General features: G+C 39.7%; 2 protein-coding genes and 1 pseudogene across 2 annotated transcripts in view; 1 reads left to right on the top strand and 2 right to left on the bottom strand.

Annotated features, from left to right (window-relative positions):
* The first annotated feature begins 2,387 nt into the window (after positions 1-2,387).
* LOC102480845 (G patch domain-containing protein 11 pseudogene) lies at positions 2,388-3,197 on the top strand (annotated as a pseudogene).
* Positions 3,198-6,706: 3,509 nt separating this feature from the next.
* Positions 6,707-9,399, bottom strand: TCHHL1 (trichohyalin like 1). The gene is given in 2 exon segments (XM_006172136.1): positions 6,707-8,767; positions 9,268-9,399. Coding segments are annotated over 2 exon segments (2,193 nt in total).
* A 14,309-nt stretch (positions 9,400-23,708) lies between these two features.
* The window catches only part of TCHH (trichohyalin), a 5,844-nt gene continuing 2,451 nt past the window's right edge, over positions 23,709-27,101 (bottom strand). The window contains exon 3 of the mRNA XM_027768302.1: positions 23,709-27,101. This exon is cut by the window's right edge and continues 15 nt beyond it. Coding sequence (XP_027624103.1) covers positions 24,696-27,101 — 2,406 coding nt within the window. The 3' untranslated portion in view covers positions 23,709-24,695.

The raw sequence follows: 27,101 nt of genomic DNA, 5'->3' as shown, positions 1-27,101 counted from the left end.
CCGCCAGGTCCAGGACTTGAACCATGGTCGGCCATGTGGGAATCCAGCACCTTCAGCCACCACGCCACCTGCCGGCCCCTATATCTTTTACTTCTGAAATTTTTAAAAATATTAGGTTGTCTTTTACTCATGGACTTACAGGCATTCTTTGTGTATTTTGAATACTAACTCTCTCTACATATTTTCAATTCTTTATGATTGTCCTGTGTGTTATATTAAGTAATGCTTTACTCAGGCAGATACTGAGGTCAAAGAAGTTATTTTCTCAAGGACACTTGGAGAATATAAGGATTGTTTTGTCTTTTCAATGGCTTTTTTAGTTGGGGAAATAACAGAGAACAATTTATGAGTAATATTAACTGGAAAGTATTAAAATGTTAATCTGGGTGGTACAGTCTATTAATGATGTGATAGTTAAAGGATCAGTGTGAGATTTCTAAGGAAGGCAGGATTTCATCTATGTCATTAAGGACAGGTATATTTGAGGAAATAGGGAGAAAATGGAAAAGCATTTTGGGGAGTGGGAACCACAGAGCAGAGGCATAGAGATGAAAGCAATAATGCTATGAACAACTTGTCTTGGGATAGCTCTTTGCAGGACTTTCCCATTGTCTTATGCAGAACTGTGTCCTTCATGAGGGTGAAGACCATGACTCTTTCATTCAGTGTCCACCATAGCCAGTGCTTAATAAATATGTTTAAATGAATTAATAAATTCAATCCCCACAACATCCCTATAAACTTAGTAGGATAGGATTTTGATCAAGGTGAAGATGAAAGGACAATTAGATGACTAACCTGATGCCCTCAGCAAGATTTCTACAGAAACTAGGTGTGAATTGTAATTAGAGTAATAGGTTACAGACAGTTTGCTCAGTTTAGATGGTGTGGTATGCAGAAAAGTATAAGGGTCATTTGAACAGAACGAGGTGAGGAGATGAAAGCAGTTTTTTTGCAGAATTCATGAGTGATTGAATGGGAAATGGACTAGAAGCAGGCAGCCACTAAGAGGCTGTTGAATGAAATAACCATTCATTTACATATTCAACATTTACTGCAACTGGAGTACACATCTGATGCTAAACTCTATGCTAATGAAGATGTAACTTTGCTGTCAGGGAGTTTAGTGTCTGAAAAGAGAACTAAGCACCCAAATAATTATTGTTTAAGAGAAAAAGTTTTAAAAAGAGAGACACAAATAGGATTAAAGGTCAAAGAGGCTAAAATCTATTTTGGCTGAGTAGTATTCCACAGTGTATATTTGCCACACTTTTTTAATCCATTTATCTGCTCATGGACATTTGGGTGGTTACATGTTTTAGCAATTGTGAGTAATGTTGCAATAAACATAGATGTGCAAGTGTTTTTTTGACTGACTGTATTCCTATCTTTTGGGCAGATACCCAGGAGTGGAATTGCTGGACCATATGGTAGTTCTATTTGTAAATCTTTGAGGAACCTCCATATTGTTCTCCACAGTGGATGTGCTAATTTACATTCCCACCAACAGAGTAAGAGAGTTCCCTTTTCACTACAGCCTCACTAGCACTTATCATTCTTTGTTTTTTAAATTTTCACCATTCTAACTGGGGTTAGGTGGTATCTCATTGTGGTTTTAATGTGCATCTCCCTTGTGATAAGGACTGTTGAGCATTTTTCCATGTATTTTTTGGCTGTCTGGGAGAGCCTTACCCAGAAACTGACTGTGCCAGACCTTGATCTGAAATTTCCAGCCAACAGAACTGTAAGAAAACAAAAACAAAAACAAAACTATTTTGGCTCAGGGCATCAGGAAAAAAAAAAAAAAGTATTTTGGCTCAGGGCATCAGAAAAGTTCACAGTAGTACACTCTACTGTAGATAAAAGAGCAGCACTTCTGCCTGCCTCTTTCTTCCTCTTCCAACCCTTATCACATTGACTTGCTTTGTTACCTAGAATTATCGTTTGTTTATATTGTACTTGTTTGTCACTTGTCTCTCCTCTCCCTTGTTGGAGTACAAGCGCCAGGAAGAACAGTGCTTATTTGTTTTGTTCACTTATGCATCTCTTATTCCACCCTGTATCTGGCTAACCTGTTTATTTACTTTTTTTTTAAAGAGAGATTTTTTGCTATAGGGTGCATGCACTTGCCAGAGAGACAAAGAGACAGAAAGCAAGAAATCACCCCCAGAGAGGATGGTCATGCCACAATCCCTTCTCCTTCCCCCTCCTCTCAGGATCTTGGGCATGCATGCACACGCGCCTGGTGTGAGTTTTTAAGCCACCAGGTCCAGGACTTGAACCATAGTCCACCATGTGGGAGTCTGTAAGGAATGGGCCGACCACACGAGAAAAGAGAAAATAGAGCTGGTCTGAGTGACCGGTCTCTGGAACTGGACCTGAGAGCTGCCAGATACCATTACCATGTGAAATTAAGCATGGCAAAAGAAGAGGATTATATGTCTGATTCCTTCATTAATGTCCAAGATTATATCAGACCAGGATTGCCAATGCTGAGGCAAATCTGAGAAGCCTGTCAAAAAGAAGAAAAACAACAGGAAGCTAATTTGAAAAATAGGCAGAAGAGTTTAAAAGAGGAAGAATAAGAGAGATGACATTGGATTGAAGAATGCACTTGGCTGTGAAAACCAAGGGTTTGCTTTGCTCCAAAAGATGGGATATAAAAGTGGTCAGACTCTTGGCAAGAGCGGAGATGGTATTGTTGAACTGATTCCTCTCAATGTCAAAATAGGGAAAAGTGATATTGGTCATGAGACATTATTAAAATGGAAAGCAGAGGAAAAATTAGAAAGCTACAGAAGAAAGATTCACATGAAAAACCAAGCTGAACAGAAAGCTGCACAACAGTTTCAAATGCAACTTAAAAATAAGCAAGATGAAATGAAGCTAGAAGGAGATATTAAAAGAAGCCAGCGAGCCTGTCAATAGTTAGATGCCCAGAAGAATATTCAGGTTCCCAGGGAGGCATGGTACTGGTTGAAACTTGAAGAGGAGACTGAAGAAGAGGAAGAGGAAGAAAAAGAATAGGATGAAGATGAATATAACAGTGAAGATTTAAGTGTACTGGAAAATTACAAATATTGACTAGTTATTTAAGAGAAGAACATCTGTATTGTATTTGGTGTGAAACAGTGTATGAAGATAAAGAAGTTCTATCTTCAAATTGCCCGGGACCAACTTCTGCAGATCATGACTGAGAGAGTCCCCAAAAAAGTGGAAACGTGATCCATATTATTGTCTCCTAGAAATAAACAATTCGGCAGTTGGAATTCCTAAACTTTTTATTCCAGTAAAGAAAGAGGGCCTTTATATAATGTTTTATTCTTTCTGTACTTTAAAAGTACTTTGTATAATACTTTAAAAATAATTGTTCATTGACTTGAAAAAAGAATGCAGTTAGTTCAGAACATAAGAGTTGTAGATATGTACCATTACAACTTCTGTCATACTGTGCTGCGTGCGGGGTTTAAGGACAATACCAAGTAACTCCTTCATTCTCCTCTTCACTTTGGAACAAGTCAAGAAATAAGACATGGAAGTTGAAGAGAAATGAAAATATCAGCTTTGCTGGTCATGGAGGTAAAATAGAGAACAAGGTTGACTTTTTCTTCAGTCAGACTCCCTAATATTGGAGAGAACCACAGGGCCCTGCCTCATAGGGGAAGAGCCCATCTTTGCATCCAAGCGCAGTTAGCTCCCCAAGGTAGGGAACCCACCAGGGGCTGGGGCACACATGCTCACTTTCTTCTCCCAGTATCACCTGTCAGATAAGACCCTTCTCTGTTTGGAAGGAAGGAATGAGGGCCCAGAAAGCTTGTTCTCTCTCCCCAAGAGCAAAGAGAAGTTTTCTTCCCATCACCCAAGCATGAGGAGAAAGGGAAAAGTATTCCCCTCAGTAAATCAGAGGGAATGTTCCATTAACATTACTGAATTCTAATCTGTTTGAGAGATCAATTAGGATATTTCTGGTAAAATAGTAAGTTTTCTTGGCCATGTGTATATTCATTGAAAGTGGCCAGTTGTAAGTTTCAGCTATAGAAACTTGAGATTTGGGAGGAATCTTAAATGCTGTGTGATCCAAACCCCATGACGACACTCCCATGCTATTGCTACGTAGCTGTGAATTATTTTTAGTTGTTTTTCTTTAAATGGGAATGGTTCTGAGTATAGCTAAGGGTATAACGTGTGGCACACCACTGGAGAGCTCTATCTAGGGTCAGACATCACAATCATGAACCTTTTAGAAGCTCATATGTCTTTCCTAGTGATTTGGATTAAATGAATCTAGAATAGTTCCTGGATCTCTGTATTTATTTTGAAGTCCTGGGAATGGGGGCCAGTCTTTGGTAAAGTGGTAATTCAATGGGCCCTGCATGGGGAAGGTCTTGGGTGTATGGTACCAGGACCTCTTGGAGCACCGCACATGCCCATAATCTGGGCCAGCCAAAACTAGGGCTGTGTTGTGGTGCGAATATCCAGTTGAGACTTCCTCTCTCTGTGTTTCTCTCATAGGAGAAATAAACAAACTTTAAAAATAAATTCATGGTGGTTAAGGTGCTGGGCTCCTTAACTGCCGACTGCAGTTCAAGTCCTGGATCTGGCTGCTTGCTTTCTCACTTTCCCCTTCTCTCACTCTCTCTCTCTCTGTGTGTGTGTCTCTTTGGTCAAATTAAAATAAATAAATAATAATAACAAGTAAAGTTAAAGTTTTTTTTTTTTTTTTAAAGAAATGTAGAGCTGTTCCAACAGAGAAAGAGAGAGGGGGCGAGAAAAGTGCCCTAGGGTGGGGTTTAGCAATTTTTTTTATAAGGGTATAGGTATATAAGGGGAGTGTCTTAGAGGTAGAAACAGTCCATGTGTGGTAATGGTTTAGAGGAAGAGCAGACTACTGAGCTGCATAAAGTTTGGTGCCATGTGCAGAGTAGAGCCCTGTGTGCAGAGTAGAGTGCAGTGTGTGGAGTAGAGCCCCGTGTGCTACATCTGGGTTAGATCTGGGTGCAGCACAGGTCTGATGACAGACCAGATCCAGGTTGCATCAGCTGACTGTGGTGTAGCATCCAAGCCCCACATCCAAGCTGCCCAGGCCTCTGGCCTAATAGAGTCCAGCAATATAACCATTAAGGCATCCGCTGGTCTTGCATTTTTTTTTAAACAAATGTTTTGGAATGAATGACTTCTCTCTTCCCACTCCTCTCCTCTCTCTCTGCTCTTTCTTATAAGCAAACAACTTTTACTAATTTGTAATTTGCATTTTATTGAAGCCCAGTAAGGACTGCATATATTCATTGACCTCTATATAGCTTTTTCTTGGTGAATTTATTATCCATGAACTTTGTCATTTTTATGGGCCCAAATATGTAGTGCTAAGTTGCTTGACAAAAGGGCTGATTAATTTATGCTCTTGTGTGTGTGTGTGTTTTGCAAATTGCCTTGTCTTTTGTTCATTTAAGAGAGTATTTTTTTCAGATTGTGATGCTCATTTATGTTTGAAATTAAGATACAAAGAGCTGAAAACATTGGAGGGGAAGGATATCTCACTTGGATTTTTAGGGTCTGGAAGAGATGTAAATTGAAGTGGAAGAATATTGAGTCTCAAAGTGGGAATGCACTGGGAGATGGAGTACTGGACTGCTTTTTGGCTTCAGGAAACATTATATTATAACGACATAATTCAATTCCTGGGTTGTTACTAAGCTCTGAGAGCACCATCCTATAATTATTGTCTCTTAAAAAAAATGAAACTAGATTATTTTTGTTTCTGATCAATGTTTCCAAGGCAAGATAGAGAAATAAGGAAAAAGAAATGGATCGACAAAAGAAATCAATCACCAACTTATTTATTTAACTACACCATAGGTCTCTATTTCTCTCTCTTTCATCTGATTGCTAATTTGAGCCATAAGCTATATAAAGAGTGTGACATAATAAAAGTTTGTTGAACGAATGGTTGAATAAGTGAATCCTTGGCCTAGATTGAACTGTACCTGGCCATGAACAAAAACCATGGATTTATTGATACTTTAACCAGATGCTAGAAAATAATAATTATTTTAAGTCATGGTGATAGCTGAGATTATTCCAAGGGGTAAAATTTTAGGCTAAACTTGAAATCTCTCTAGGAAATGCCAGAAGGAGAATATTCTGTATCTATGAATTAATATTTTATGATTTTGGTGATACAATGATAGTATTGCAGAGTCTCATAACTTCCTTCTGCTAAAGGATTTTTCTGTTTTTAGTGACAGGTAAATTTAAATAAATTGTCTCATGAGAAAGTCCATTTTAGCATTTCGGAGGAGCACCGTATTGTAGAATTTTCACTGATTGGATTTGTTTGGTTAGATGTTTCTTTGGTGGTGTTTTCTGCTCAATACTTTGTTATTTGAACTCATAAAGGATTTTTCTGCTTTTAGTGACAGGTAAATTTAAATAAATTGTCTCATGAGAAAGTCCATTTTAGCATTTGGGAGGAGCACCATATTGTAGAATTTTCACTGATTGGATTTGTTTGGTTAGATGTTTCTTTGGTGGTGTTTTCTACTGCTCAATACTTTGTTATTTGAACTCATAGAACTTTAGGAAGAGAATTTAAAGGATTATTGATCTGCATCTCAATGTGCACACATGAGGATTGAGAGTGAATGGGAAGGAAGATGTCTGAGGCTTATATAAAGTTTCTTATAACTTCTTCCCCTTTGATGATGATTCATTGCTTTGTGGTGCTCACCTCCCTTTGTGGTACTGGTTTCTCTCTCTGAGGGTGACCCTATTTATTTTCCAAGGCCTGGGGAGTTGATATGTGCTGTGTATCAGCAGAATCTTCATCAGACAGAAATTCCTGGGTATACTGTTGTGATACTTGGCTGCAGTTGAGAAAGACAGGACAATCTGAGACCTTGCTGCTTAGGGTTGCCCTTGACTGGTCATTGCCAGGCTCTCAGTCTGATGCCTGGATTGTCTGAGCTTGATTTTTGTGCTCCTCTGGGGTTACATCTGTTTGTTGCAGTATCATCCCCGGCAGGAGGTGGTGTAGTGGACTAGAATGGACTGCACCCCTCTCCACACAACTGGCATCTTGATCTCTCTGTGTCTTCTCTTCAAGGCCTGACTGGGGGACTGAAGAATTATATTTTGTCTTGCCTGGAATTTGTTGGTCATCACCTTCTGTCAGCTTTTGGGGATCTTCATTCTCTTCCTCCAATGTTGCAGGTTCCTCTGTTTCAAGGTGTGTCTCTGAGTTGCTGTTACCTTCCTCTGGAGCCAGGCTGTTGGGGGTTTCAGAGGACCTCTCATCATTCTGTTTAAGTAGTGACTCAGGATCCTTCCCCTGGTAACCACTATCCTCTTTGATTGGCTTATTATGAGTCTTGGTGACCCCATTTTTTCCTTTAGACTGGTTCTCAAGAGGTGTTAACTTTTGTGTTCTCTCTCCTGTTCCTGGTGTTCCTTCTGCTGCAGGGCCATTTTTATTGTTTGCAAATGCTTCTGCTGTATCTTCTTCAGAGAATTTTGCCTCCTCTCCTGGGACTGCTATCCCTTCAATTTCAGGGTGATTTTGATTTCCTCCCTCTGAGTTTAGCTCTTGTGTCTCAGAACCTTTTACAGCTTCTTTTTCTTTTGATGAGTCCTGAAGTTTCTCATACTTTTCACTCTGTGTTTGGGCTTTCAGGGCTGATGATTGAGTTTTTCTCTCACGCTGTCCTGCTGTTTTATGGGTTTCAGGATCTCTCACCTCTTCTCTTTTAGTGTCAAGACCAGGTGTTTCTGAAACATTTCTGCTACCACCTTGGACTGATGGGGATTTTGTTTCACCATCTTGTGCAGGTGGTTCTTGGGTCTCAGATATTCTACCATAATCCTCAGGCTCATGGACATTTGTTGTCTCATGTAGTGTTCTGTCAGCCTCCTTTCCTGGTTCTTGAGTATGAGGTGTTCTACTATCATCCTCAGAGTCATTTGATTTCTGTGTCTGAGATGGTTTACTGGCAGCAGCTTGTTCTGGCAGGTCAGCATGTTCTGAAATGGGCTCATCTTTTTGCAGAGGTGGTTCTTTTCTTTTAGAATGTTTCTTAATACCCTTTTCTATGGCAACTTCCTGATCTTCAGATGGTCTCTGTGTTATTTCTTCTGGTGGAGAACTTTGGGTTCCCAAGATCTGTTCCTGTTCTCTAAACCAGTCTCTTGTCTTGGTGCCACTTCGCTCCTTGGCTGATTTATCTTTTTCCCTCAGGGTCACCTTATCCTGTCCCTCTCCCTTTGTGAGACTGCTAGTCTTGTCTGATCCTGTCACTGGCTTGTTTGTCTTAAATTGGTCCCCATTATCTTCTGTTGCTGGTATATCTTGGACCACTCCCTGGCTCTGTTTGTTTCCTTCTAGGTGTTGGTTCTTAGGGTTATTGTACATAGGTGCTTCTGGCTGGTTGTGAGTATTGTTGTCTCCCCATGGATCCACCCTATTGTATCTAACTATTTCACTTTCTTCGGATCTGACCGGAGTTGATAATGCTATTCTTGAAGGAAATATCACATTTTCTTGAGTTGGTAGAGTTCTTGCTGTCTGCTGACCATTTCTAGGGGTCCCCTGAAGATCCACATCATTTGACTTCTCCTCTGGTCTTGGTTCTGAATTTAGTAATGATTGTATGTCAAGATAGCATACATTCAACAAGTTGAAGATTCCAAGAATGAATTCATCAAAACTTATGGTGTCATAATTGTCAATATCCAGAAGATTCAAATTTTTCTCTACAGCATGAATGACATGTGGCTGCATGGAAAAAAAAAAAAAAACAGGAGAAATCAGCTTATTCACATGTGATCAAATGTCTTGAGTTTCTGTATGTCTCCCAAGAATCCTCTTTTTTTTTCACCCCATTCCTTAGCAACTAGTAAAATTTCCCCAAACAGTAAGAATTTGTTGGTTCTGAATGCCATTTTTCACGAGAGAACTATAACTAAGAGGGAGCATTTACATCATTTGTGAGTTGAATTTATATATATGATGGTTTGTGATTCCTCAAAGAAGTCTTCTTTGATGAAGTAATAGTTCCAGTGAAGAAAACCTCTTTTTTTTTTTTTCTATAAGATTAACTAAGCAATTGCACAGAGTAGGGAACTAAGACTGAACAAAAGTTGTTCAAAAGTCAGTGAGTCCTGAAAGTTGGCAGGTAAGTGTAAAATGATCAGGGATCAGTTATGACCATCTTGCCTGGGTTATAGAAAAAGGACAAATAGGGAAGAAGTTTCACAGCTCTGTGAGCACCTCACCTGAAGAAAGTCCCCAAACTCTCGCTGGAAGAGTTGTTTCAGCTCTCTGCAGGTCAGAGAGTCACCGTTCTCACTGGCATACTTGTGGAATGTCTCAATCACACACAGGACATGTCTCAGCAGCTGAGGCATCTTTACAGACTCAGGAGAGACTATGAGAAAGAACAAACAAAGCTTATTTCCCAGAATGAGTTCTTCTGGAAAGGGATACCAAGGTCATTCTTTCTGTTCTTCTCCCAGCTCCACTTGCAACACTTATTCTATTCTGTATCATAAAATATTATATCTGAACTCTGGGGGTAATTTAATCTTGCACTAGACATTGTGATGAGATAAGATCTACCATAGGTAGGTATTAGAAGAGTTACTTACCCCACCCTGCAGTAAACAACAGTGCTGGTGTGCTCGGAGAAAACTTTATTGTCAAAGGAGGGTTAAAAAATAAAGAAAAATAATTCAAATGTAGGTAATGAAATGCACAAATGAAGTCAATGGAGTAGGAGTCATCCTTCCAGCCCCATCTGAAACTACCCATCTGCTCTTTTCCTCTCAGTACAACCTCCTCCACTTATTAAAGTATAAATTTTAAATTGGCAAAGCTTCTAGAGGAAAGCTAGAACAGCAAGAAAATCAACCCTTATATTTGCAGAAAGAAGCAACATGGTTTTACCAAGAAGACATGGTTCCGTACAAACTCATTGATGAAGCAGAGCCTGGACTCCTCAGCCATTACCCACCATATAAATACATTTTCATTTTAATTTTAATATTGGGTCATTGGAAAAGTCATGGTGAAGTTCTGCATAGAAAAATACATTATGATTTTTCTGATAACCCAATACATTGTAGTCCCCTATCTTGTTAAATCATATTCATGTCTATGTCATTCAAGCAGTTTTTTTTTTTTTTAGAAAGTAAAAGATCAAAACAATTTCATAAGCAAGAAGTGTATCTGCATGGTTGGAGCTCCTAGTTTAATATTATTAATGAGTCAACTCAGAGTGTATCCCCTAAGACTGATGTAAAAGCAAAGCAGCCACGGAGATCCTAAGTATGCTCAAGCAGATAGTCTGTGAGACCTACCTTGTTCACAAGTGGGAGCAAGTGGACTGTGGGGCGGCGTGCTGTGAGCTGAGAGCAGACAGCACACCTTTTATTGAGTCCCTAATTGCACAGTTAAAAAGGAGCCACCCTCTGGGTCTAGTGATCTGATTCATCATCACCAAACTGTCTCCCCCACTTCTCTGCTGTCAGTTCATTTTATTTTTATTTCTTTCTTTAGGAAGCTTCAATTAATTCTTGACTTTAGACTCATCCAAAGAAAGGGAAAGGGCTTCTTGTTTCATTTACTGACTTTCATACGTTATAGTTTTGAAGTATACTCAGGGTGTTGTTGATTTAAAACCTTTTTTTTTTTTTTTTAAACCTATGGACACAATTACATTTTTGTTTGATAAGTCATAGGACTGTCAGGGACCTCAGAAGTCATCTGATTCCTCTCTCTGCCCGCAGGATGGCCTGTATTTGACCCAACCCTGAAAGATGGGTGCCACTCATGTGTTTAAAAATAAAGGCTCCATTTAGCCTTGTGACAAAAGTGGAGATACCAGTTGATTCAGGTGCTTCAATCCTCTGCTCTCCTTGTCCTGAGGCAGAGTTGGGGAGGGGGAGGAAATATCTCTTGTTGTGTATGCAGACCTGAAAGATGGGTGCCACTCATGTGTTTAAAAATAAAGGCTCCATTTAGCCTTGTGACAAAAGTGGAGATACCAGTTGATTCAGGTGCTTCAATCCTCTGCTCTCCTTGTCCTGAGGCAGAGTTGGGGGGGGAAATATCTCTTGTTGCGTATGCAGAATCTTGCTTACTAAGATGTGCTATTTTAAAAAAAGTTGTTTGATACCTGCTTTTTAAAGGCATTTTTATAATCCAAAGAACTTACAAATGAATATTTGTATTACTGTGTTCTCTATGTAAAGGACAAGGCGGTGACACAGTAACATCAAGCTGGGGAAAGAAGTGAGGCTGAGATGCTGAACAGGTAAATGTTTTTATGACCTCCTATTTTTATTTTAGTAGAGAATATTTAATTATGGGAACCAGCAGTTAGCGTAATGGCTATGTCGCTGGACTCCCACGTAGTCGACCGCGGTTCACGTCCCGGACCCGGTGGCTTAAAACTCACGCCAGGCGCATGTGCGTGCGTGCCCGAGATCCTGAGAGGATAATGGAGGAGAAGGGATTGTGGCGTGACCATCCTCCCTGGGGGGTGATTTCTCGCTTTCTGTCTCTATGTCTCTCTCTATCTGGCGAGCGCACGCGCCCTATAGCAAAAACCTCTCAAAAAAAAAAAAAAAGAAAAAGAAAAAGAAAAAAAATTTAACTATCAGGAGAAATATATTCAGTTCTTCTCTTTGATTTTAAAATAAAAAAGAGAATAGATTTTTAAAAATCTTTGCTTCCTTTTCAAAGACAGTAAGAAATAGACAACAGATTCATAAAAAGTGAATATAAAAGAGAGCTAATGAAGAGGGTGGGGATGAGGGTAATTGTTTGAGACAACTGAGGCTAAGGGTAACATTGCCCTTGAGTAAAAAACCTTGTTCTGAGTTTCCTGATAATCGAGGCAAATGCAAGAGAATGGAATAGTGTCTGTGTGAGTGGGGGAATCCCACCCTGATAGTTTACAATGTCTCAGTATCCCCTCTAAAAGAAGAAGAGTTCTACTGAGAATAGGTTTGGCACATGGAGGTCATCTTAATTCTGATTAGTTAGCATCCCCCAAGAACTGATTATTGCTCAGGATTGAGTAAGTTATGTCTACCTCCTGGAGCTCATGGGCAAGTCTCTAGAGAAGTGTTCGAAGTAAACCGGGTATGTTCAACTGGAAAGAAAGATATAGGGGAAATAGCAGAATTGTCTTCAAGTACTTGAAGGATTTTCATGAATATGAAAGAAAAAGAAATTAATGTTCATCAAACACTGATGAGATGTCAGGAGCTTTCCATGGGCTATCTTAATCCTCACAGCTGTTTTGGGTAATTATCCTCTTTTAATGGATATGGAAGTTAAGGCTCCTAGCTGTTAAACAATGCATCTATGGACATGTACTTAGTAAAGGACAGAGCTGGGATTCAGAATTGAAATGCCTCAGAATATATGTCTCTGAGCCCATAGACTTTCCAATTACTTTGAATTCCTTATTCTGTGTCATGTCAGGGAATACGGATAGAACAATGGTTGAAACTTTCTAAAGGTAGACTCTGGTTCTTCTTAAGAACTTTCTAGGCAATAGAGTTGTCTGATAATGATATGGGCTGCTCTCAAAGCAATGATATCCTGTCACTAGAACTGTCCAAAAAGAGGCTGAATCTGTTTGGCAGTCTGTCATGGGAAAAGGTTAGAGAGGAGTGGTGTACAGCAAAGGGCATGAAACTCTCACCACTTAAAAAATATATATGGATTTATGTTATGCTTTCTATTCAGAAAGCCAAAACTGACTCTTGTCTTGTCTCTAAACAAAGTAAGGGCTGGCTCCCCAGCCCTTTTTACAGGCACTCATACTTTTTCACTGTTTACTCAAGACTGTTTAATTAATACCCATATTCTGGGTGGATAGTGATTCAGAGAGATGGCGAGTTTGCAAAACATATCTTGACTGCTGTACAAGAAGTCACAAACAACTCTACCTTTACCATGGTGAAGATCCTGAATGCCATTTCTCCTTCCAAACAGGTCTTTCTAATGGTACTCCTGTCATATCATTTCCCCTCTAATCTGTATGGGAAAGTAGAGAAAGAAGGAGAATGAAAGTGAGAGCAAGAGTGTGTACATGCAAGAGAATGTGTGAGAGAGAGACAGAGAGAAATGTAAGAGTTAAGTAATATATTAGGTTGTTGAGAAAGTCATGAATTATTTTTCTACGCAAAGATGTGTCATGACTTTCCTGACAACCCAATAGAACTATCCTTAAAATCCCATTACTCTTTATCAAAAGAGAAAATTCTAACAAATTTAAAAATATTGATTTTTTATTCTTGATACTTGAATTGGGCAGCTCTCACAACTGGAACAAATTCAAAGAACTCAGACCATCAATGTGGTCAGGCAGTAGTTATGGAGAGGAAAAGGAAGTACAAGGACAGACGTGAGATATATAGAGAGATAGCGAGATATAGAGCAAGGTAGTGAGATATAGAGCTTACTTGGGTTGTCTTATTTGGAGTTGTTGGCCACTTGTGATTGACTAAAGCTCAGCTGCCATGACTAACTGAAACTCACCTATTTGTTACTTGAGTATACTTCTAAATTAGTGTCCTTTAGCATGAATTGACTCCATATTGGTATCATCTGTTTGACCCAGTACATTGATTTGGGCTTAGACCAAATCAGTATCTTCCTACAAGTTTTAACATCTTCAAAGGGCATAACTGAAGTCTTGAATAAAGGCTTTACATAAAACTCATATAATGGCTACTTTGGAAAAGAATGGCTAACAGAACAACTTTTAATGATTTATTACTGGAAAATTTGGCAAGCAAAAAAGGCTTTGACTTTATCTTTTCTTTTCTTTTTTTTTTTTTCTTATCATAAAAGTGATAGAAATTTGTTCAAGATGATGATGGACCAAACAAAGGTATATTCTTAATGCCCTTCCTGAGAGCCTATAGAACAAAAATATTGTTATATGAAGAGAAAAACAATAAACCAGAATTATGAATAGAACTGAGAGAGAATCATAACTGAGAGATTTAAATAATTCTAGGAAAAATGGAGAGGGGATTATATCAAATGAAACAAATGGAGAAGGCACAGCCCAGAGAGTGTTAGAAGGGCATGGCAGAGGTGAAAGCAGATCTAACCATTTGAACCTGGAGAAGGGCTGGACTCAGAATTAATACATATAATAGAGGTGTTAATGAGGAGTAAAGCTGTAGATAGGAGCAGTAATTGAAGATTTGTATAAAGGACTCTGTCGCAGTCATTCTCATCTCCCTTCTTCTCTGCTTTAGAGCATAGAGCATAGAGAAAGCTGGGCATTTACTACCTAATCTCCTTAACAAAATCCCAAGTGGCTTTTTCTTAAAGAAATTGAACAATGGAGTCAGCATGTGGTGTGGTGGTTAAGGCAGCTGGACTTCCACATGGCTGACCACAGTTCGAGTCCTGGACCTGGCAACTTGCTTTCTCACTTTTTCTCTCTCTCTGGTCAACTCTAAAAAAGTAAAATAAAAATAATGACAATGAATAAAATAAAATTAAATAATTTTAAAAAGAAATTAAAAAAAGGAAATTTAACAAACTTCCAAGAAATGCTAAATGTAAGCTCTTTAAGGACAGAACTCTTTGTGCTTTATTTTCTACTTTATCCTCACAAGTTGGGGGAGTAGTTGGCCTGCAGTAGGTGCTCTGTTAATATTTGTTGACCATCTAATACACTTCCTGAAAGTTAAAGCATCTAAGATAGATATTGGAACTCCAAGAACAATGGTTTTGAATGGTATTTGAGTTGTGGAGGAAGTTTGCAACCTGACAGCTTGTGTTGATAAATTGACAGACTTCTCCATGACCCTGCCACAAATTTCCTACCTACTGTGAACATGCATCTATTTATTTAAATAAGTAAAACTCAGAATCTTTATTGAAAAAATAAGCAACTAAGAATATTTAGGAATATGAGTAAGACAGCAGCATGAAAAAGAAAAGGAAAAAAAACACGCTTAACAGAAAAACTGACCTGGAGGAAATAGATACAATTAAGAAAAAAGAAAATAAGGTAAAAGATGCTAATTAATATATATATATTTTATTGATTAAAAGAAGAAACAATGTCTACCATTATATAATATATAGGGAGAAGGTGGTTTACAACAACTAACTGTGTATCTCAGAGTGGCTAGAAAAAATGATTTTGAATGTTTCCAACACAAAGAAATGACAAATGATTGAGATGAATGGTATACTAATCACTCTGATTTAATCATTATATAGTATACTCATGCCCTCAAATATCACATTATACTCCCACAAACATGTATAATTATTATGTCAATAACATTTTTAAAACTTTAAAAATTTTTAAAAGAAATTTCACACTGTTTTTCTTAAAGAATTATTTATTTAATTTAATTTTATTGTTATTATTATGTTTAAATTTGCTACAGGGTACATGTACTCAGCAGCAAGCAGAAAGAGGTGATCTGGAATCTCTTTGCCGTTCTGTTGTGATCACTGGTGCAGCAGATTCAGTAGATATTGAGGAATGTTAACCCTAATAATATTTCGATGTTTAGCTACAGTGCCCTTAGATCCATCATGCTAGCTTTGTTTGCTGGAGGCTGAATTATCGGTAGAAAAATCTTCATTTTTCCTGTCCCCTGAAATGACTAGTTTGCAGGAGCCATGAGGAATCCTCTTCTCTACTTCTGTATTTTTTATATTAGTCCTCAATATTCCACATCTGTGTATATATCCTAAGAATATGTTGGGACCAGCAGTTAGTGTAATGGCTATGTTACCGGACTCCCATGTAGTCAACCGTGGTTCGAGTCCCAGACCCGGTGGCTTAAACTCACGCCGGGCGCGTGTACGTATGTGCCCAAGATCCCGAGAGGAGAATGGAGGAGAAGGGATTGTGGCGTGGCCATCTTCCCTGGGGTGCTTTCTCACTTTCTGTCTCTGTCTTTCTGGCGAGTGCATGCCCTATAGCAAAATCCTCTCCAAAAAAAAGAAAAGAAAAGAACATGTAGTCAGTATGTCAAAGGGATATCTGCACTCCCATGTTCATTGCAGCATTATTTGCAATGGCCATGATATGTAATCAACTTATGTCTATCAACAAATTAATAATAGATAAAGAAAATGTGTTATGTATACTATATAATATTATTCAGCCTTAAAAAAGATAGAAATGCTATAATTTGTGACAAAAATGAATGGTCTTGGAGGACATTATGCTAAGTCAAATAAGCCAGGCACAGAAAGACAAATACTGCATAATCTCTCTTATATTTAGAATCTAAAAAAAAGTCAAAATCAGGACTGGGTCTGTGTCCTGGTGGTCAGGACAGTCTGATTACACATGCCAACCACGTTCTAAGTCCCAGACCCAGTGGCTCGAAAAGCACGTCAGATGTGTGTGCATTTGTGCTCCAAATCCTGACAGGATAGAGAAATGGAGAAGAGACTGTGTTATGTCTCACTGAGGGGATGCTTTTTCCTTCTGTGGCTTTCTCCACAAGTGCATGTACCCTCTGGCAATTAAAAACAAATTAAAAATAAAAAGTCAAACTCATGGACACAGAGAAAATTGATAGTTATCAGGGTTGGGTGAGGAGAGGAAATAAGAAGATGTTGGTCAAAGGGTATACAGTTTCTGTTAGATAGGAGGAATAAATCTGAAGATCCATTGTATGGCATGGTGACTATAGTTAACAATAATATATTGTATGCATAGAAATGGCTAAGAGTCGATTCTATATGCTCTCACCACAGAAGAAGTAAGTATGTGAAGTGATGGATGTGTTAATTATCTTGATTTAGTTATTTCATTATATATATATGTTGTGTGTGTATGTGTGTGTGTGTGTGTATATCATCACATTATACATCACAAATATATACAACTTTTACCTGTCAATTAAAAAAATAAAGACCTGGGACCAGCAGTTAGCGTAATGGCTATGTCGCTGGACTCCCATGTAGTCGACTGTGGTTTGCGTCCCGGACCCGGTGGCTTAAAACTCACGCCGGGCGCATGTGCGTGCATGCCCAAGATCCCGAGAGAACAGAGGAGAAGGGATTGCGGCGTGGCCATTCCCCCTGGGGGGTGATTTCTCGCTTTCTATCTTTCTGTCTCTCTCTGGTGAGCACACGCGCCCTATAGTAAAAAACCTCTCAAAAAAAAAAAAAAAAAAAAAGACCTGTTTAACATACTTTTAAGAGATAAAAGGAGACTAGACCAGGATGCTCTAAAAGGAGGAAATCAGAAGGCAAAAAATATCTGTAGATTTAAAGTAACTTTTAGGGCCAGCAGGTGGTGTGGTGGGTTAAAGCACTGAATTCCAACATGGCTGGCTACAGTTCAAGTCTCAGACCCAGTACTTATATGTCAAATAGTGTAAAAGCTTCTTTAAATTCTGCAATCTGCTCTTCAGTCAGTGGGTCAGCCATGATTCAAGTGCTACCAGATTCCAACAAGAGATCACACAACTACTTGGCTCCCTCCCTCCTCTGGGGCTAATCAAGAAACTAAATTTTAAATTTTATTTAGTGTTTATTAGTTCAAATTTAAATGTACACAGCTACAGGTGGCTAGTGACTTTCTTATTAGACAGTATAGTCAGAATAAAACTAAAAAAAAGAGAAAGAAATGTAAGAGGTTGGAGAAAGGATAAAAACCATAAATAATCAACTTGGGTGATCCAACTCTCAGCTAATACGAAACCTGAAAAGATGAATGAAGAAATTGAAGAATGTGTTTATCAAAGAATGAATGAAGATTTCTTAGAGAACTTGGATTTAAAAAGGCCCACGAAATGTTCACTGAGATTTACCCTTGGAAAGTTTAGAATATTAAAGAGGAGGAAAACATGTTCAAGTATCTTGCCTGAGGCTACAAAGCTAGTAAGTGACAGACTCAGTTTCTGCTCTCTGGCAATCTTTACTTACATGCCTATGAGCTACTGTAACAACAAAGACATTTATTGGTTCCTACATGTTAAAATCTGCCCATAGAAAAAGCATGGTGCATTTGGTTGTGGTTAGAAATGTGTAAATAATACTGTCAAAAGTCAATGGAGGGTCAGGAAGTGGTGTGGTGGTTAAGGTGCTGGACTCTCACATGGATGGCTGTAGTTGGAGTCCTAGACCCGGTGGCTTAAAACTCACACTGTGTGTGCATGCATGTGTATCCAAAATCCCAGGAGGGTAATGGAGAAGTGATTATGGTGTGGCCAACCCCTCTGAGGGGATGATTTCTCCCTTTCCTTCTCACTGTCTCTCTGTTGAGCACACATGCCCTATGGTAAAAACCTTAAGAAAATAAAAAGTTGATGGAAAAAGTAAAAATAAGTATATTATTTAGAGTTAGAAAAGAAGGAGAAAATTACTACAATAAAAATATAGAACATTGAGAAAGGGAGAGGAGAAAATAGGTAGTACAAGTAATTTTAGTCCTCACTTGTCATAGTGGAGATGTAACTTAAAATTGATCATTTTTACTATGAGAGGTTCCTGCCAGAATAATAATAAACATCAGAGAGCTTTTCTCTGAGGAATGGGGCTATGGTTGAAGAGATGTAAGGGAAGACATTTATTTATTTACTTTTGTCATAAGTTTTTTTGTATTATTTGATGTTATCATTTACATTCTGAATTATTTTAATAAAATAATCTTAAGTTTATAAATAGTAATTATAGAATATATAGAGAGGACATAAAATTGAACAACTATCCTTAATGAGTAAACATTTTATGTGTACAAAGTTAATCTAATCTTTCCAATTACATCTTAGTTATCTGAAGGGAAAGACCGAACTATCGATTCTTTACAGCAGTTAGCTTTTGTAGAAGAAATATAGTGAAAAAATAACTATTAGAGTTATAATTAGACAATTTGAGTTCAAAGTCTACCTCTACCATTCATCATTCACATAATACTAGTGCTTACATTTTGTTGTGTATATATTTTATATTTCCCCTCAAATTATTTTTGTAGGGGCCAGCAGGTGGCATGATGGTTAAGGGCACTGGACTCCAACATGGCCGACCGCGGTTCGAGTCCTGGACCTGGTGGTTTGCTTTCTCACTTTCTGCCTCTCTTTCTCTCTCTTTCTCCTCACTCTGTGGTCAAACGAAGTAAATAAATAAAGGTAAATAAAATAATTCTTTAAAAAAATTATTTTTGTAAAACTGAAGTAATTCTATTCATATCATTTTGTAATTTATTTAATTTTATATGATAAACAACTTTTCAGTTCATTAAACATTTTTCTATATGTTTTTTTCTACATGTTTTAATATATACATAGCATTTCATGATATGAATGTATCATAGTATATGTGATCATTCCTTTTTTAGCTATCTTAATTATTTTCATTATTATCAGCCATGGTGAGATGAACACCTTGCAATTAAATCTTTGTGCACATCATGGTCAAACTCTTTTTTTTTTTTTTAAAGATTTTTGCCATAGGGCACTTGCACTGGAAGGAGAGACACAGAGAGAGACTAAGAGAGAGGAAAAGTGAGAAATCATCTCCCAGGGAGGATGGTCATGTCGCAATCTTTTCTCCTCCATTCTCCTCTCAGGATTTTGGGAATGCACATACATGTGCCCAGTGGATTTTTAAGGCTGCTGGCCAGACTCAAACTGTAGAGTTGGCCATGTGGGATCCAGTGCCTTAATCATCACGCTACCTGCTGACCTCTGTATGGCCAAACTTTTCAAGAGTCATGGGCTCCTCCTAATGATTCTTTCTTAATAAGCACAGTTTCGTAAATGAGATGGTTGATGTTTATTATATCATTGTGTGTTTAAATAGGAAATGGTTTCATGGGTTTTGCAAGCACTTAGTAGCACATTGGGGCCCTTATAGGTGCATGTATGCTCACATTTTTAGTGCCTATTAGGTGATCAAGAAATAACTGTTGAATAAACAAATGAGAAAGTTCATATGGTTTCAGCTGTGATCTTCAGTAATTATGTGACCTTAGACAAGTTTCTAAGTCATTCTGAGTTTGCTTTCTTTATTAAGGAATGGGAAAATAAAGGCAATGTTGTTTGAATTTCTAGAATTATAGTGTTGATTAAATGAAGAAACATATTAAAAGAACTGGATTTATTTCTAGTTTTAGTTCTTTAACTTTGGGTCTTCTATTTTTGTAGATTTAGTATCCTTACAAAAACTAAAGTTGATGGATTAGACACTCATTTATTAACTGCTCACCTTGTATTTTCAAAAATGGTTTTTATTCTTCATAATCCTGGAAGGTAGGGATTATTGTAAGAAAACAGAAGCTTAAAAGCATTATGTAAATTACCTTATATTAGATTGTTGACTGTAAATATGGATTTTCATGTCTCTAAAATCTGAGTTCTTTCTGCTAATGGTTAGAGTCCTGTTTTTGCTTAGCCTGCTGTCATAAAGGACAATATATCTGATTATAAGCAATGAAATTTATTTTTTGTGAATCATCAATCTGGTTAGTTACTCCCTTGCTTAAAAATGATAATGATTCTTTGTTGCCTTTAAAAGAAACTGAATATGGCTTGCAAGACCTGGTAAACTTCTCTAGCCTAATTTCTTGCTATTTATCTCCTGATATTCTAGACTCTAGTTAGATTTAAAAGTTTTTTTCTTTTTTCTTTTATTAGTTGTAAGGTAAGTGTACATGTGTGTATGTGTGTGTGTGTGTGTGTGTGAGAGAGAGAGAGAGAGAGAGAGAGAGAGAGAGGCAGAGAGAGAGAGGGAGAGGAGCACCCTCCACAGTGTCTGATCATGCTGTGATCCCTTGCAGATAATGCCACACATTTTTTTAAAGGGAACTGGTGACAAATCAGATAATTTTAAATAAAATTTATTTATTTACTTCTTTCACGAGAGAGAGACAGACACCTCCAACAGGGTCCCCATGCCATGATCTACCCTCTGTCCCAACCAAGTTGGATCATGGGCACATGAAGTCTCAGGACATAGACCGAGGACTTTACTCACATGGGTCCAGTTATGCTACCACTGAGTCACCACTTGGTCCCAACAAATTGGATTTTTAAAAGTTCTTACATTTTGAGTGCTTGTCATGGATGTTCCAAAATGCTCAAAAATGATAACCTTTTCAGAAATCTATTTTTTGAGTTAGTTTCATATTATTGAATATGATTATCTGTTTTCTATGAACAAGGGAAATGTGCTTAGTATACATTACATAAATTATAGTTGTCAACTGATTAAAGTCCCAATACACTTGCTGACTCAATGCAATATATTAGCAATGTATCATTAGCGCAGAAGATGGAACAGAGATAGTTTCACACTTAACTAATGGTTACTGAATTTTAGTTTAGATAAGGCCAAATTATCATTTAGTTTTTTTCCTCAAGATCAATGAGAATAATTAAATGCATATATGAAGTTTATAAGTCAGAAAGACAATGATCTTTGGTAGCACTAAGGAAAATGAGGTAAGTGTAGGGTTTCTCCCTCAATGAATAAACTTAGGAGCTCTAGGGAAGTCTGGACCACAAGTGGAGAAAATTCAGTGTTTGTTGGCTAGAAAGGAAATAGCTTTGAAGCTGCAATTAGGCTCTCATGATCACTTCCACTAATCCATTCTGTTTCCTGTTTTCTGTCAGTTGAAGGTAGAAGTTGAAGTGAGGGATTATTTGAGTTGCTTAGAGAACTGCAGTTGAATGTTAGAATTAAAAACTATTTTTTTTCAGTCTTGGGAAAAACCTTGGTGGTAGCTATTCCAGCCTCATATTTTGAAACATTAAACAATGGGGCCAACAGATGCCACTGTGGTTACATTGCTGGACTCCCACATGGCTGACCGCAGTTCAAGTTTCGGATGTGTTGGTTTGAAACTCACACTGAGCACATGTACATGTATGCCCAAGATCTCTGGAGGAGAATGGAGAAGAAGGGATGCAGCGTGGCCACTCCCCTCCCCTGAAGGGACGGGTGATTTCTCACTTTTCCTCTCACTGTCTCTCTCTCTCTCTCCAGCAAATGCACATGCCCTAAGGCAAAAACCTACAAAAAGAAATAAAAAGAAAGATGAAATAATAGATATCCAGAGAGTTTAAGTGGTTTGCATAAGGATACACAGTTAGTAAAGTGAAGAACAGGCCAGAATGACTACTTTAACATTGTGTGTGCATTGCCTGAAACAACACCTTGGACATAGTCACAGCCCAATAAATATTTGTCAAATGAACCCTAGGCTTCTGATTTCTTGTAGTATTCTTTTCACTGCACCATAGAAACTATGGTAGATTTAATACAAAAGAGTGTTGTGAGCACATAAGGACATGTACAATGCCAAAGATATAATGTCAAAAGACAAAGAATAGAGGACATCATAATGCAATAGACTTACCTTGTAACATAACCTTATCTTATATGGTGTATCAGTTTGCATCATACTTGGTCATAACAGAGTAGCAGAAACTAGGTGGCTTAAATAACACAAATTTTCTCATAGTTTTGGAGGCGAGAATTTCAAGATCAAGGTGTCACCAGAGTTGGATTTATTCAGAGGGCCATAATTAATCTATTCTAGGCCTCTATCCCTGACTTGCAGAGGGCCATTTTCTGAGTCTTCACATCAGATTTCTTCTCTGTGTACAAATTTCTCCTTCTTACAGGGATACCAATTATAATGGCTTAGGGCTCAACTTAATTACCTTATTTTAATGACCTCTTTAAATATCATATCTCCAAATATGGTTACATTCTGATATACTAAGGATTAAGATGTCAACATAATGACTTTTGGTGGTGGTGGTGGTAGTGAGATGGAGTGGAGGAACAAAATTTAGTTTATGACACATGGAGATTAGTATTTCCATTACAGTATATTAAACCCTCTGCCCCATCCCTCAGCAGCAACCAAGATGATGTTAATAGAGCTCCTAGTTTACAGTTAATCAGGCAATTGCCCAATGGCTTCAAGGTTCTGTTCATATGTACATTACTCAGGAAGGGCATGAAGGTTGGCTTCCATGTCCTTCTGCCGACATGTTAAAATAATAGCAAGAGGGAGTGGACTGGCTGACACATTTAAAAAATTACATGTTATTGTAACTTTATTGAAATTTCTTTTTTGGAAATTGGCACTTCAAGAAGTTCAAAGGGTTTCAATTTTTTTTAACCATAATTATGATTGCTGAACTGTAACTTAGCTGATGAGTGTATATTTCAGTAGTATGAGGGCCTGGACATTTATAAAGTGGCTCCTAAATAAGTGCCCAAAGAGGAAAGCCAGTGAGGTTCTTCCTGAGTTTGTGAATATCTTTAATTTAAATCATATACAACTTTGAGAAAAAAATAGTTTTGCAGTTAGAAATCACCTAAAAATGGTGAAATTCCAAGACAGTGTAAGGAGATTCCTAGATTCTATGATGGAGATCTGCCATTGTGTTCTGCTAATACATGTACATGAGAGAGGCTGTGCTCCTTGCAGAAAATGCTACTGCACCAGAATATTACTCAAGAGTTATAGGCTTAGCTTCCTTGTTTCTACCATTGACCTGTATGGAAATAATACAGGGTTCACTTTAACTAGGTAAAAAGGTTGTGGATCATAAAGGATTCCTTCCCACCCCCATCCTTTTTCATATTTGAACACAGACAGTAGTAACAAAATATCTTTGGGACATTTTGTCAGTTTCCATACCATTAGATCTTATGATTGACACAGACACAATAATTACTTGCCAAACATTTATTAATTTTTCACACAACCCAATTATATCACAAGAAGGTCTTCAAGGTAGTACCAATAGGCCTCAAAGGATTGTAGGCTGATGGATCTTATAAAAGGGTCTCTAGAAACTTGCCCCTTTGTTTACACATTTCTCCCCCCATCTCCTAATTTCTTTTTGGCCTTAGAACAAGAGAGACGTTCATAGGACCCTGAGCAGGTTTCCTTTAAGCTAAAATTAGCAGAAGTAGTAATAACTTCAAACCCACCAAAACTTGGGGGAATAGAACTGAGCACTACAGACCACAGCACTTTTGAGCCCTGAAGCTGTTTGAAAAACACCTTTTGCTTCATGAGATTGTAAGTGTTTAAGTGTAAGATTGACTTTAGCTCTGTCTTCAAGCTAAATTTTATTCTTAGTTATTTCTTCCATTTTAGGCTGACTTCACAGGTAGAATTTCTGCAGAAATAATTTCCCCTGCACTATTCAAGGGTTGTAAAAAAATCAGTCATCTGGAAGAATCTGTGCTAATTATGCCAGAAATATGAGAAGCTATTTGGAGGTAAAGTATAATAAAATTTAGCCTTAAGAAGAAATATCGAATTTAACATTAAAAACATCTAAACTCTCCACAGGATGAATCAAACATTAAAAAAGTAAACCAAAATTTTGACTCTCACATCATCACATTACTCTTACTTTTGAAAGCAATAAAGTGTTCCTCAAACAAGACTCCTTAAACAAATTAAAATGATTTGTTTTTAAAAAATGCACACCACATCTTCACCAAGGACCCCAAACTACTTACAATAAAGCACTACAGTGAGGAACAATAAAAGGCAGAAGTACAAAGTATATATAATGAGAGTAATTTAAGATTAGGAAGAAAAGACACATTCTAACTTCAGAGTTTGCCCACAACCAGAAACACTTGGTACGGAGTGTTTCTCATTTTCCTTTGCCTGACATTTTGGCAGGTGTCATGATACTGACAGCATCTTTTAAGATCGGTATTGAGATCTCTGCTCCTGGATGTACTCATAGAGAGGGCTGGAGCGCACTGGGACAGTGGCACACTGACGCGTGCCAGGCTCCTGAACCGGCCTCCTTCTCTTGTCTTCTTGGAATTCTCTCTCCCCAGCTTGGCGGCGCCTCTGCTCCTCCTCCAGCTTGCTGCGGAGTTGTTCTTCCCGGAATTTCCTCTCCCGTTCCTGGCGACGTCTCTGTTCTTCCTCTTGGGGCAGTTCTTGTTCCTGACGACCACTCTTCTCCCTGGTAAACTGCTCCTCTGCCACGTACTGCCGGTCTCGTTCTTGCCAGCGCCTCTGCTCTTTCTGTTCCTGTAGTTGCAGAGTCTCTTCTTCGCGGAACTTTCTGTCGCGCACCTGGCGGCGCAACTGCTCCTCCTCCCTTTCCTGGCGGAGCTGTTCCTCCTCACGGAACTTTCTGTCGCGCACCTGGCGGCGCAACTGCTCCTCCTCCCTTTCCTGGCGGAGCTGTTCCTCCTCACGGAACTTTCTGTCGCGCACCTGGCGGCGCAACTGCTCCTCCTCCCTCTCCTGACGGAGCTGTTCCTCCTCACGGAACTTTCTGTCGCGCACCTGGCGGCGCAACTGCTCCTCCTCCCTTTCCTGGCGGAGCTGTTCCTCCTCACGGAACTTTCTGTCGCGCACCTGGCGGCGCAACTGCTCCTCCTCCCTTTCCTGGCGGAGCTGTTCTTCCTCACGGAACTTTCTGTCGCGGACCTGGCGGCGCAACTGCTCCTCCTCCCTTTCCTGACGGAGTTGTTCCTCCTCACCGAACTTTCTGTCACGCTCCTGAGGGCGTCTTTTCTCGTCTCTTTCCTCTCTCAACAGCTGCTCTTCTTGGAACTTCCGTTCCTCTGCTGGGAATTGCCTATCCTGTTGCTGCCAGCGCTTCCTCTCCTGCTCTCTCTTCTCTTCCTGTTCATCCAGCAGGAGCCAGCGGTCCTGCTGTTTCTCCCAGACCTGGGAATTGTCCAACTGCTGGACCTTTTCTTCATTGCCTGTACGTTTGGAGTAAACGCTTTCATTACGAATTGCACGTTCATTTTCTGGTTGCCATTGCCATTTCAGATCACTGCGCTTATCTTCACCCTGCAATTGACGTTTCCTCTCCTGGCGCTGCAGCTCCTCCTCCTCCAGGTAGAGCCTGTCTCGTTCCTGGCGCCTTCTTTCTCTCTGCAGCTGCTCTTCCTCCTGCTGCAGCTCCTCCTCACGGTACTGTCTCTCTAGCTCCTGGCGCCTCTTCTCGAGTTCCTCTCTTTGCAGCTGTTCTTCCTCTTGCTGGAGCTCCTCCTCGCGATACTGCCTCTCCCGCTCCAGACGCCTCTTCTCTCTCCGCAGCTGCTCTTCCTCCTGCTGCAGCTCCTCCTCGCGGTACTGTCTCTCTAGCTCCTGGCGCCTCTTCTCCCGTTCCCCTCTCCGCAGCTGCTCTTCCTCTTGCTGAAGCTCTTCCTCGCGATACTGTCTTTCCCGCTCCTGGCGCCTCTTCTCTCTCTGCAGCTGCTCTTCCTCTTGCTGCAGCTCCTTTTCGCGATATTGCCTCAGCAGCTGCTGGCGCCTCTTACCTTCTCTCTGCAGCTCCTCTTCCTCAAGGTTCTGCCTGTCGCGCTCCTGGCGCTGGAGCTGCTCCTCTTTTTTCAGTTGCTCCTGCAGGGCGGGCTTGGCATACAGCGTGTGGTGGCGTCTCTGGCTTTCTTCCTCTAGTTGCCACCTCCACTTTTGGTTTCGAAGCTGCTCCTCTTGGCGTCGCCTCTTCTCTGGATCCTCTTGGAAGCTGTCGTCCTGGAACTGTCCGGCGCGATCCAGCTGTTGAAGCTCCTCTTCCTCTCGAAACTGCAGCTCCTGCTCCCTGGCGCGTTGCTGCTGTTTCTTTTCTTGGAGGAACCATTGTTCCTGGCGTTCCTCCGTCCTCTGCTGCCTCTCCTGTTGTTCCCGCAAGGAAGGTCTGGCCAGCAGCCTCTGGCGGCGTCTATGGCTCTCTTCTTCTGCCTGCCACGCCTCCTCCCTCAGCTGCTGCTCGCGCTTCTCCTGCTCGCGCCTCTCCTGCTGCTCGCGCCTCTCCTCCCTCAGTTGCAGCTCCTGCTCCTGGTGTAGCTTCTGCTCTTCTTGCCTGAGGGGCCTTGAATAGACTTTGCTCTGACGGGCGTCAGCCTCGCTTTCTAGCTGCCATTGCCACTTCGGGGTGCCTTTCTCGCCCAGTTCCCGGGCTTGTTCTTGCTCTTCCTCCTCAACCAGCTCCTGCTCTCTCCTCAGCTGCAGTTCGCGCCTCTCCTCCTCCTGCTCTCTCCTCAGCTGCAGCTCACGTCTCTCCTCTTCTCGCCTTTGCTGCTCAAGCCTCTCCTCCTGCGGTCGCCTTAGCTGCCGCTCGCGCCTCTCCTCCTC

Source organism: Tupaia chinensis, unplaced genomic scaffold, assembly GCF_000334495.1.
Source record: "Tupaia chinensis unplaced genomic scaffold, TupChi_1.0 Scaffold145814_1, whole genome shotgun sequence".
In the NCBI taxonomy this organism is placed as follows: Eukaryota; Metazoa; Chordata; class Mammalia; order Scandentia; family Tupaiidae; genus Tupaia; species Tupaia belangeri.
Note: the sequence above shows the minus strand (reverse complement) of the source record. Positions and strands in the feature narration are given on the sequence as shown.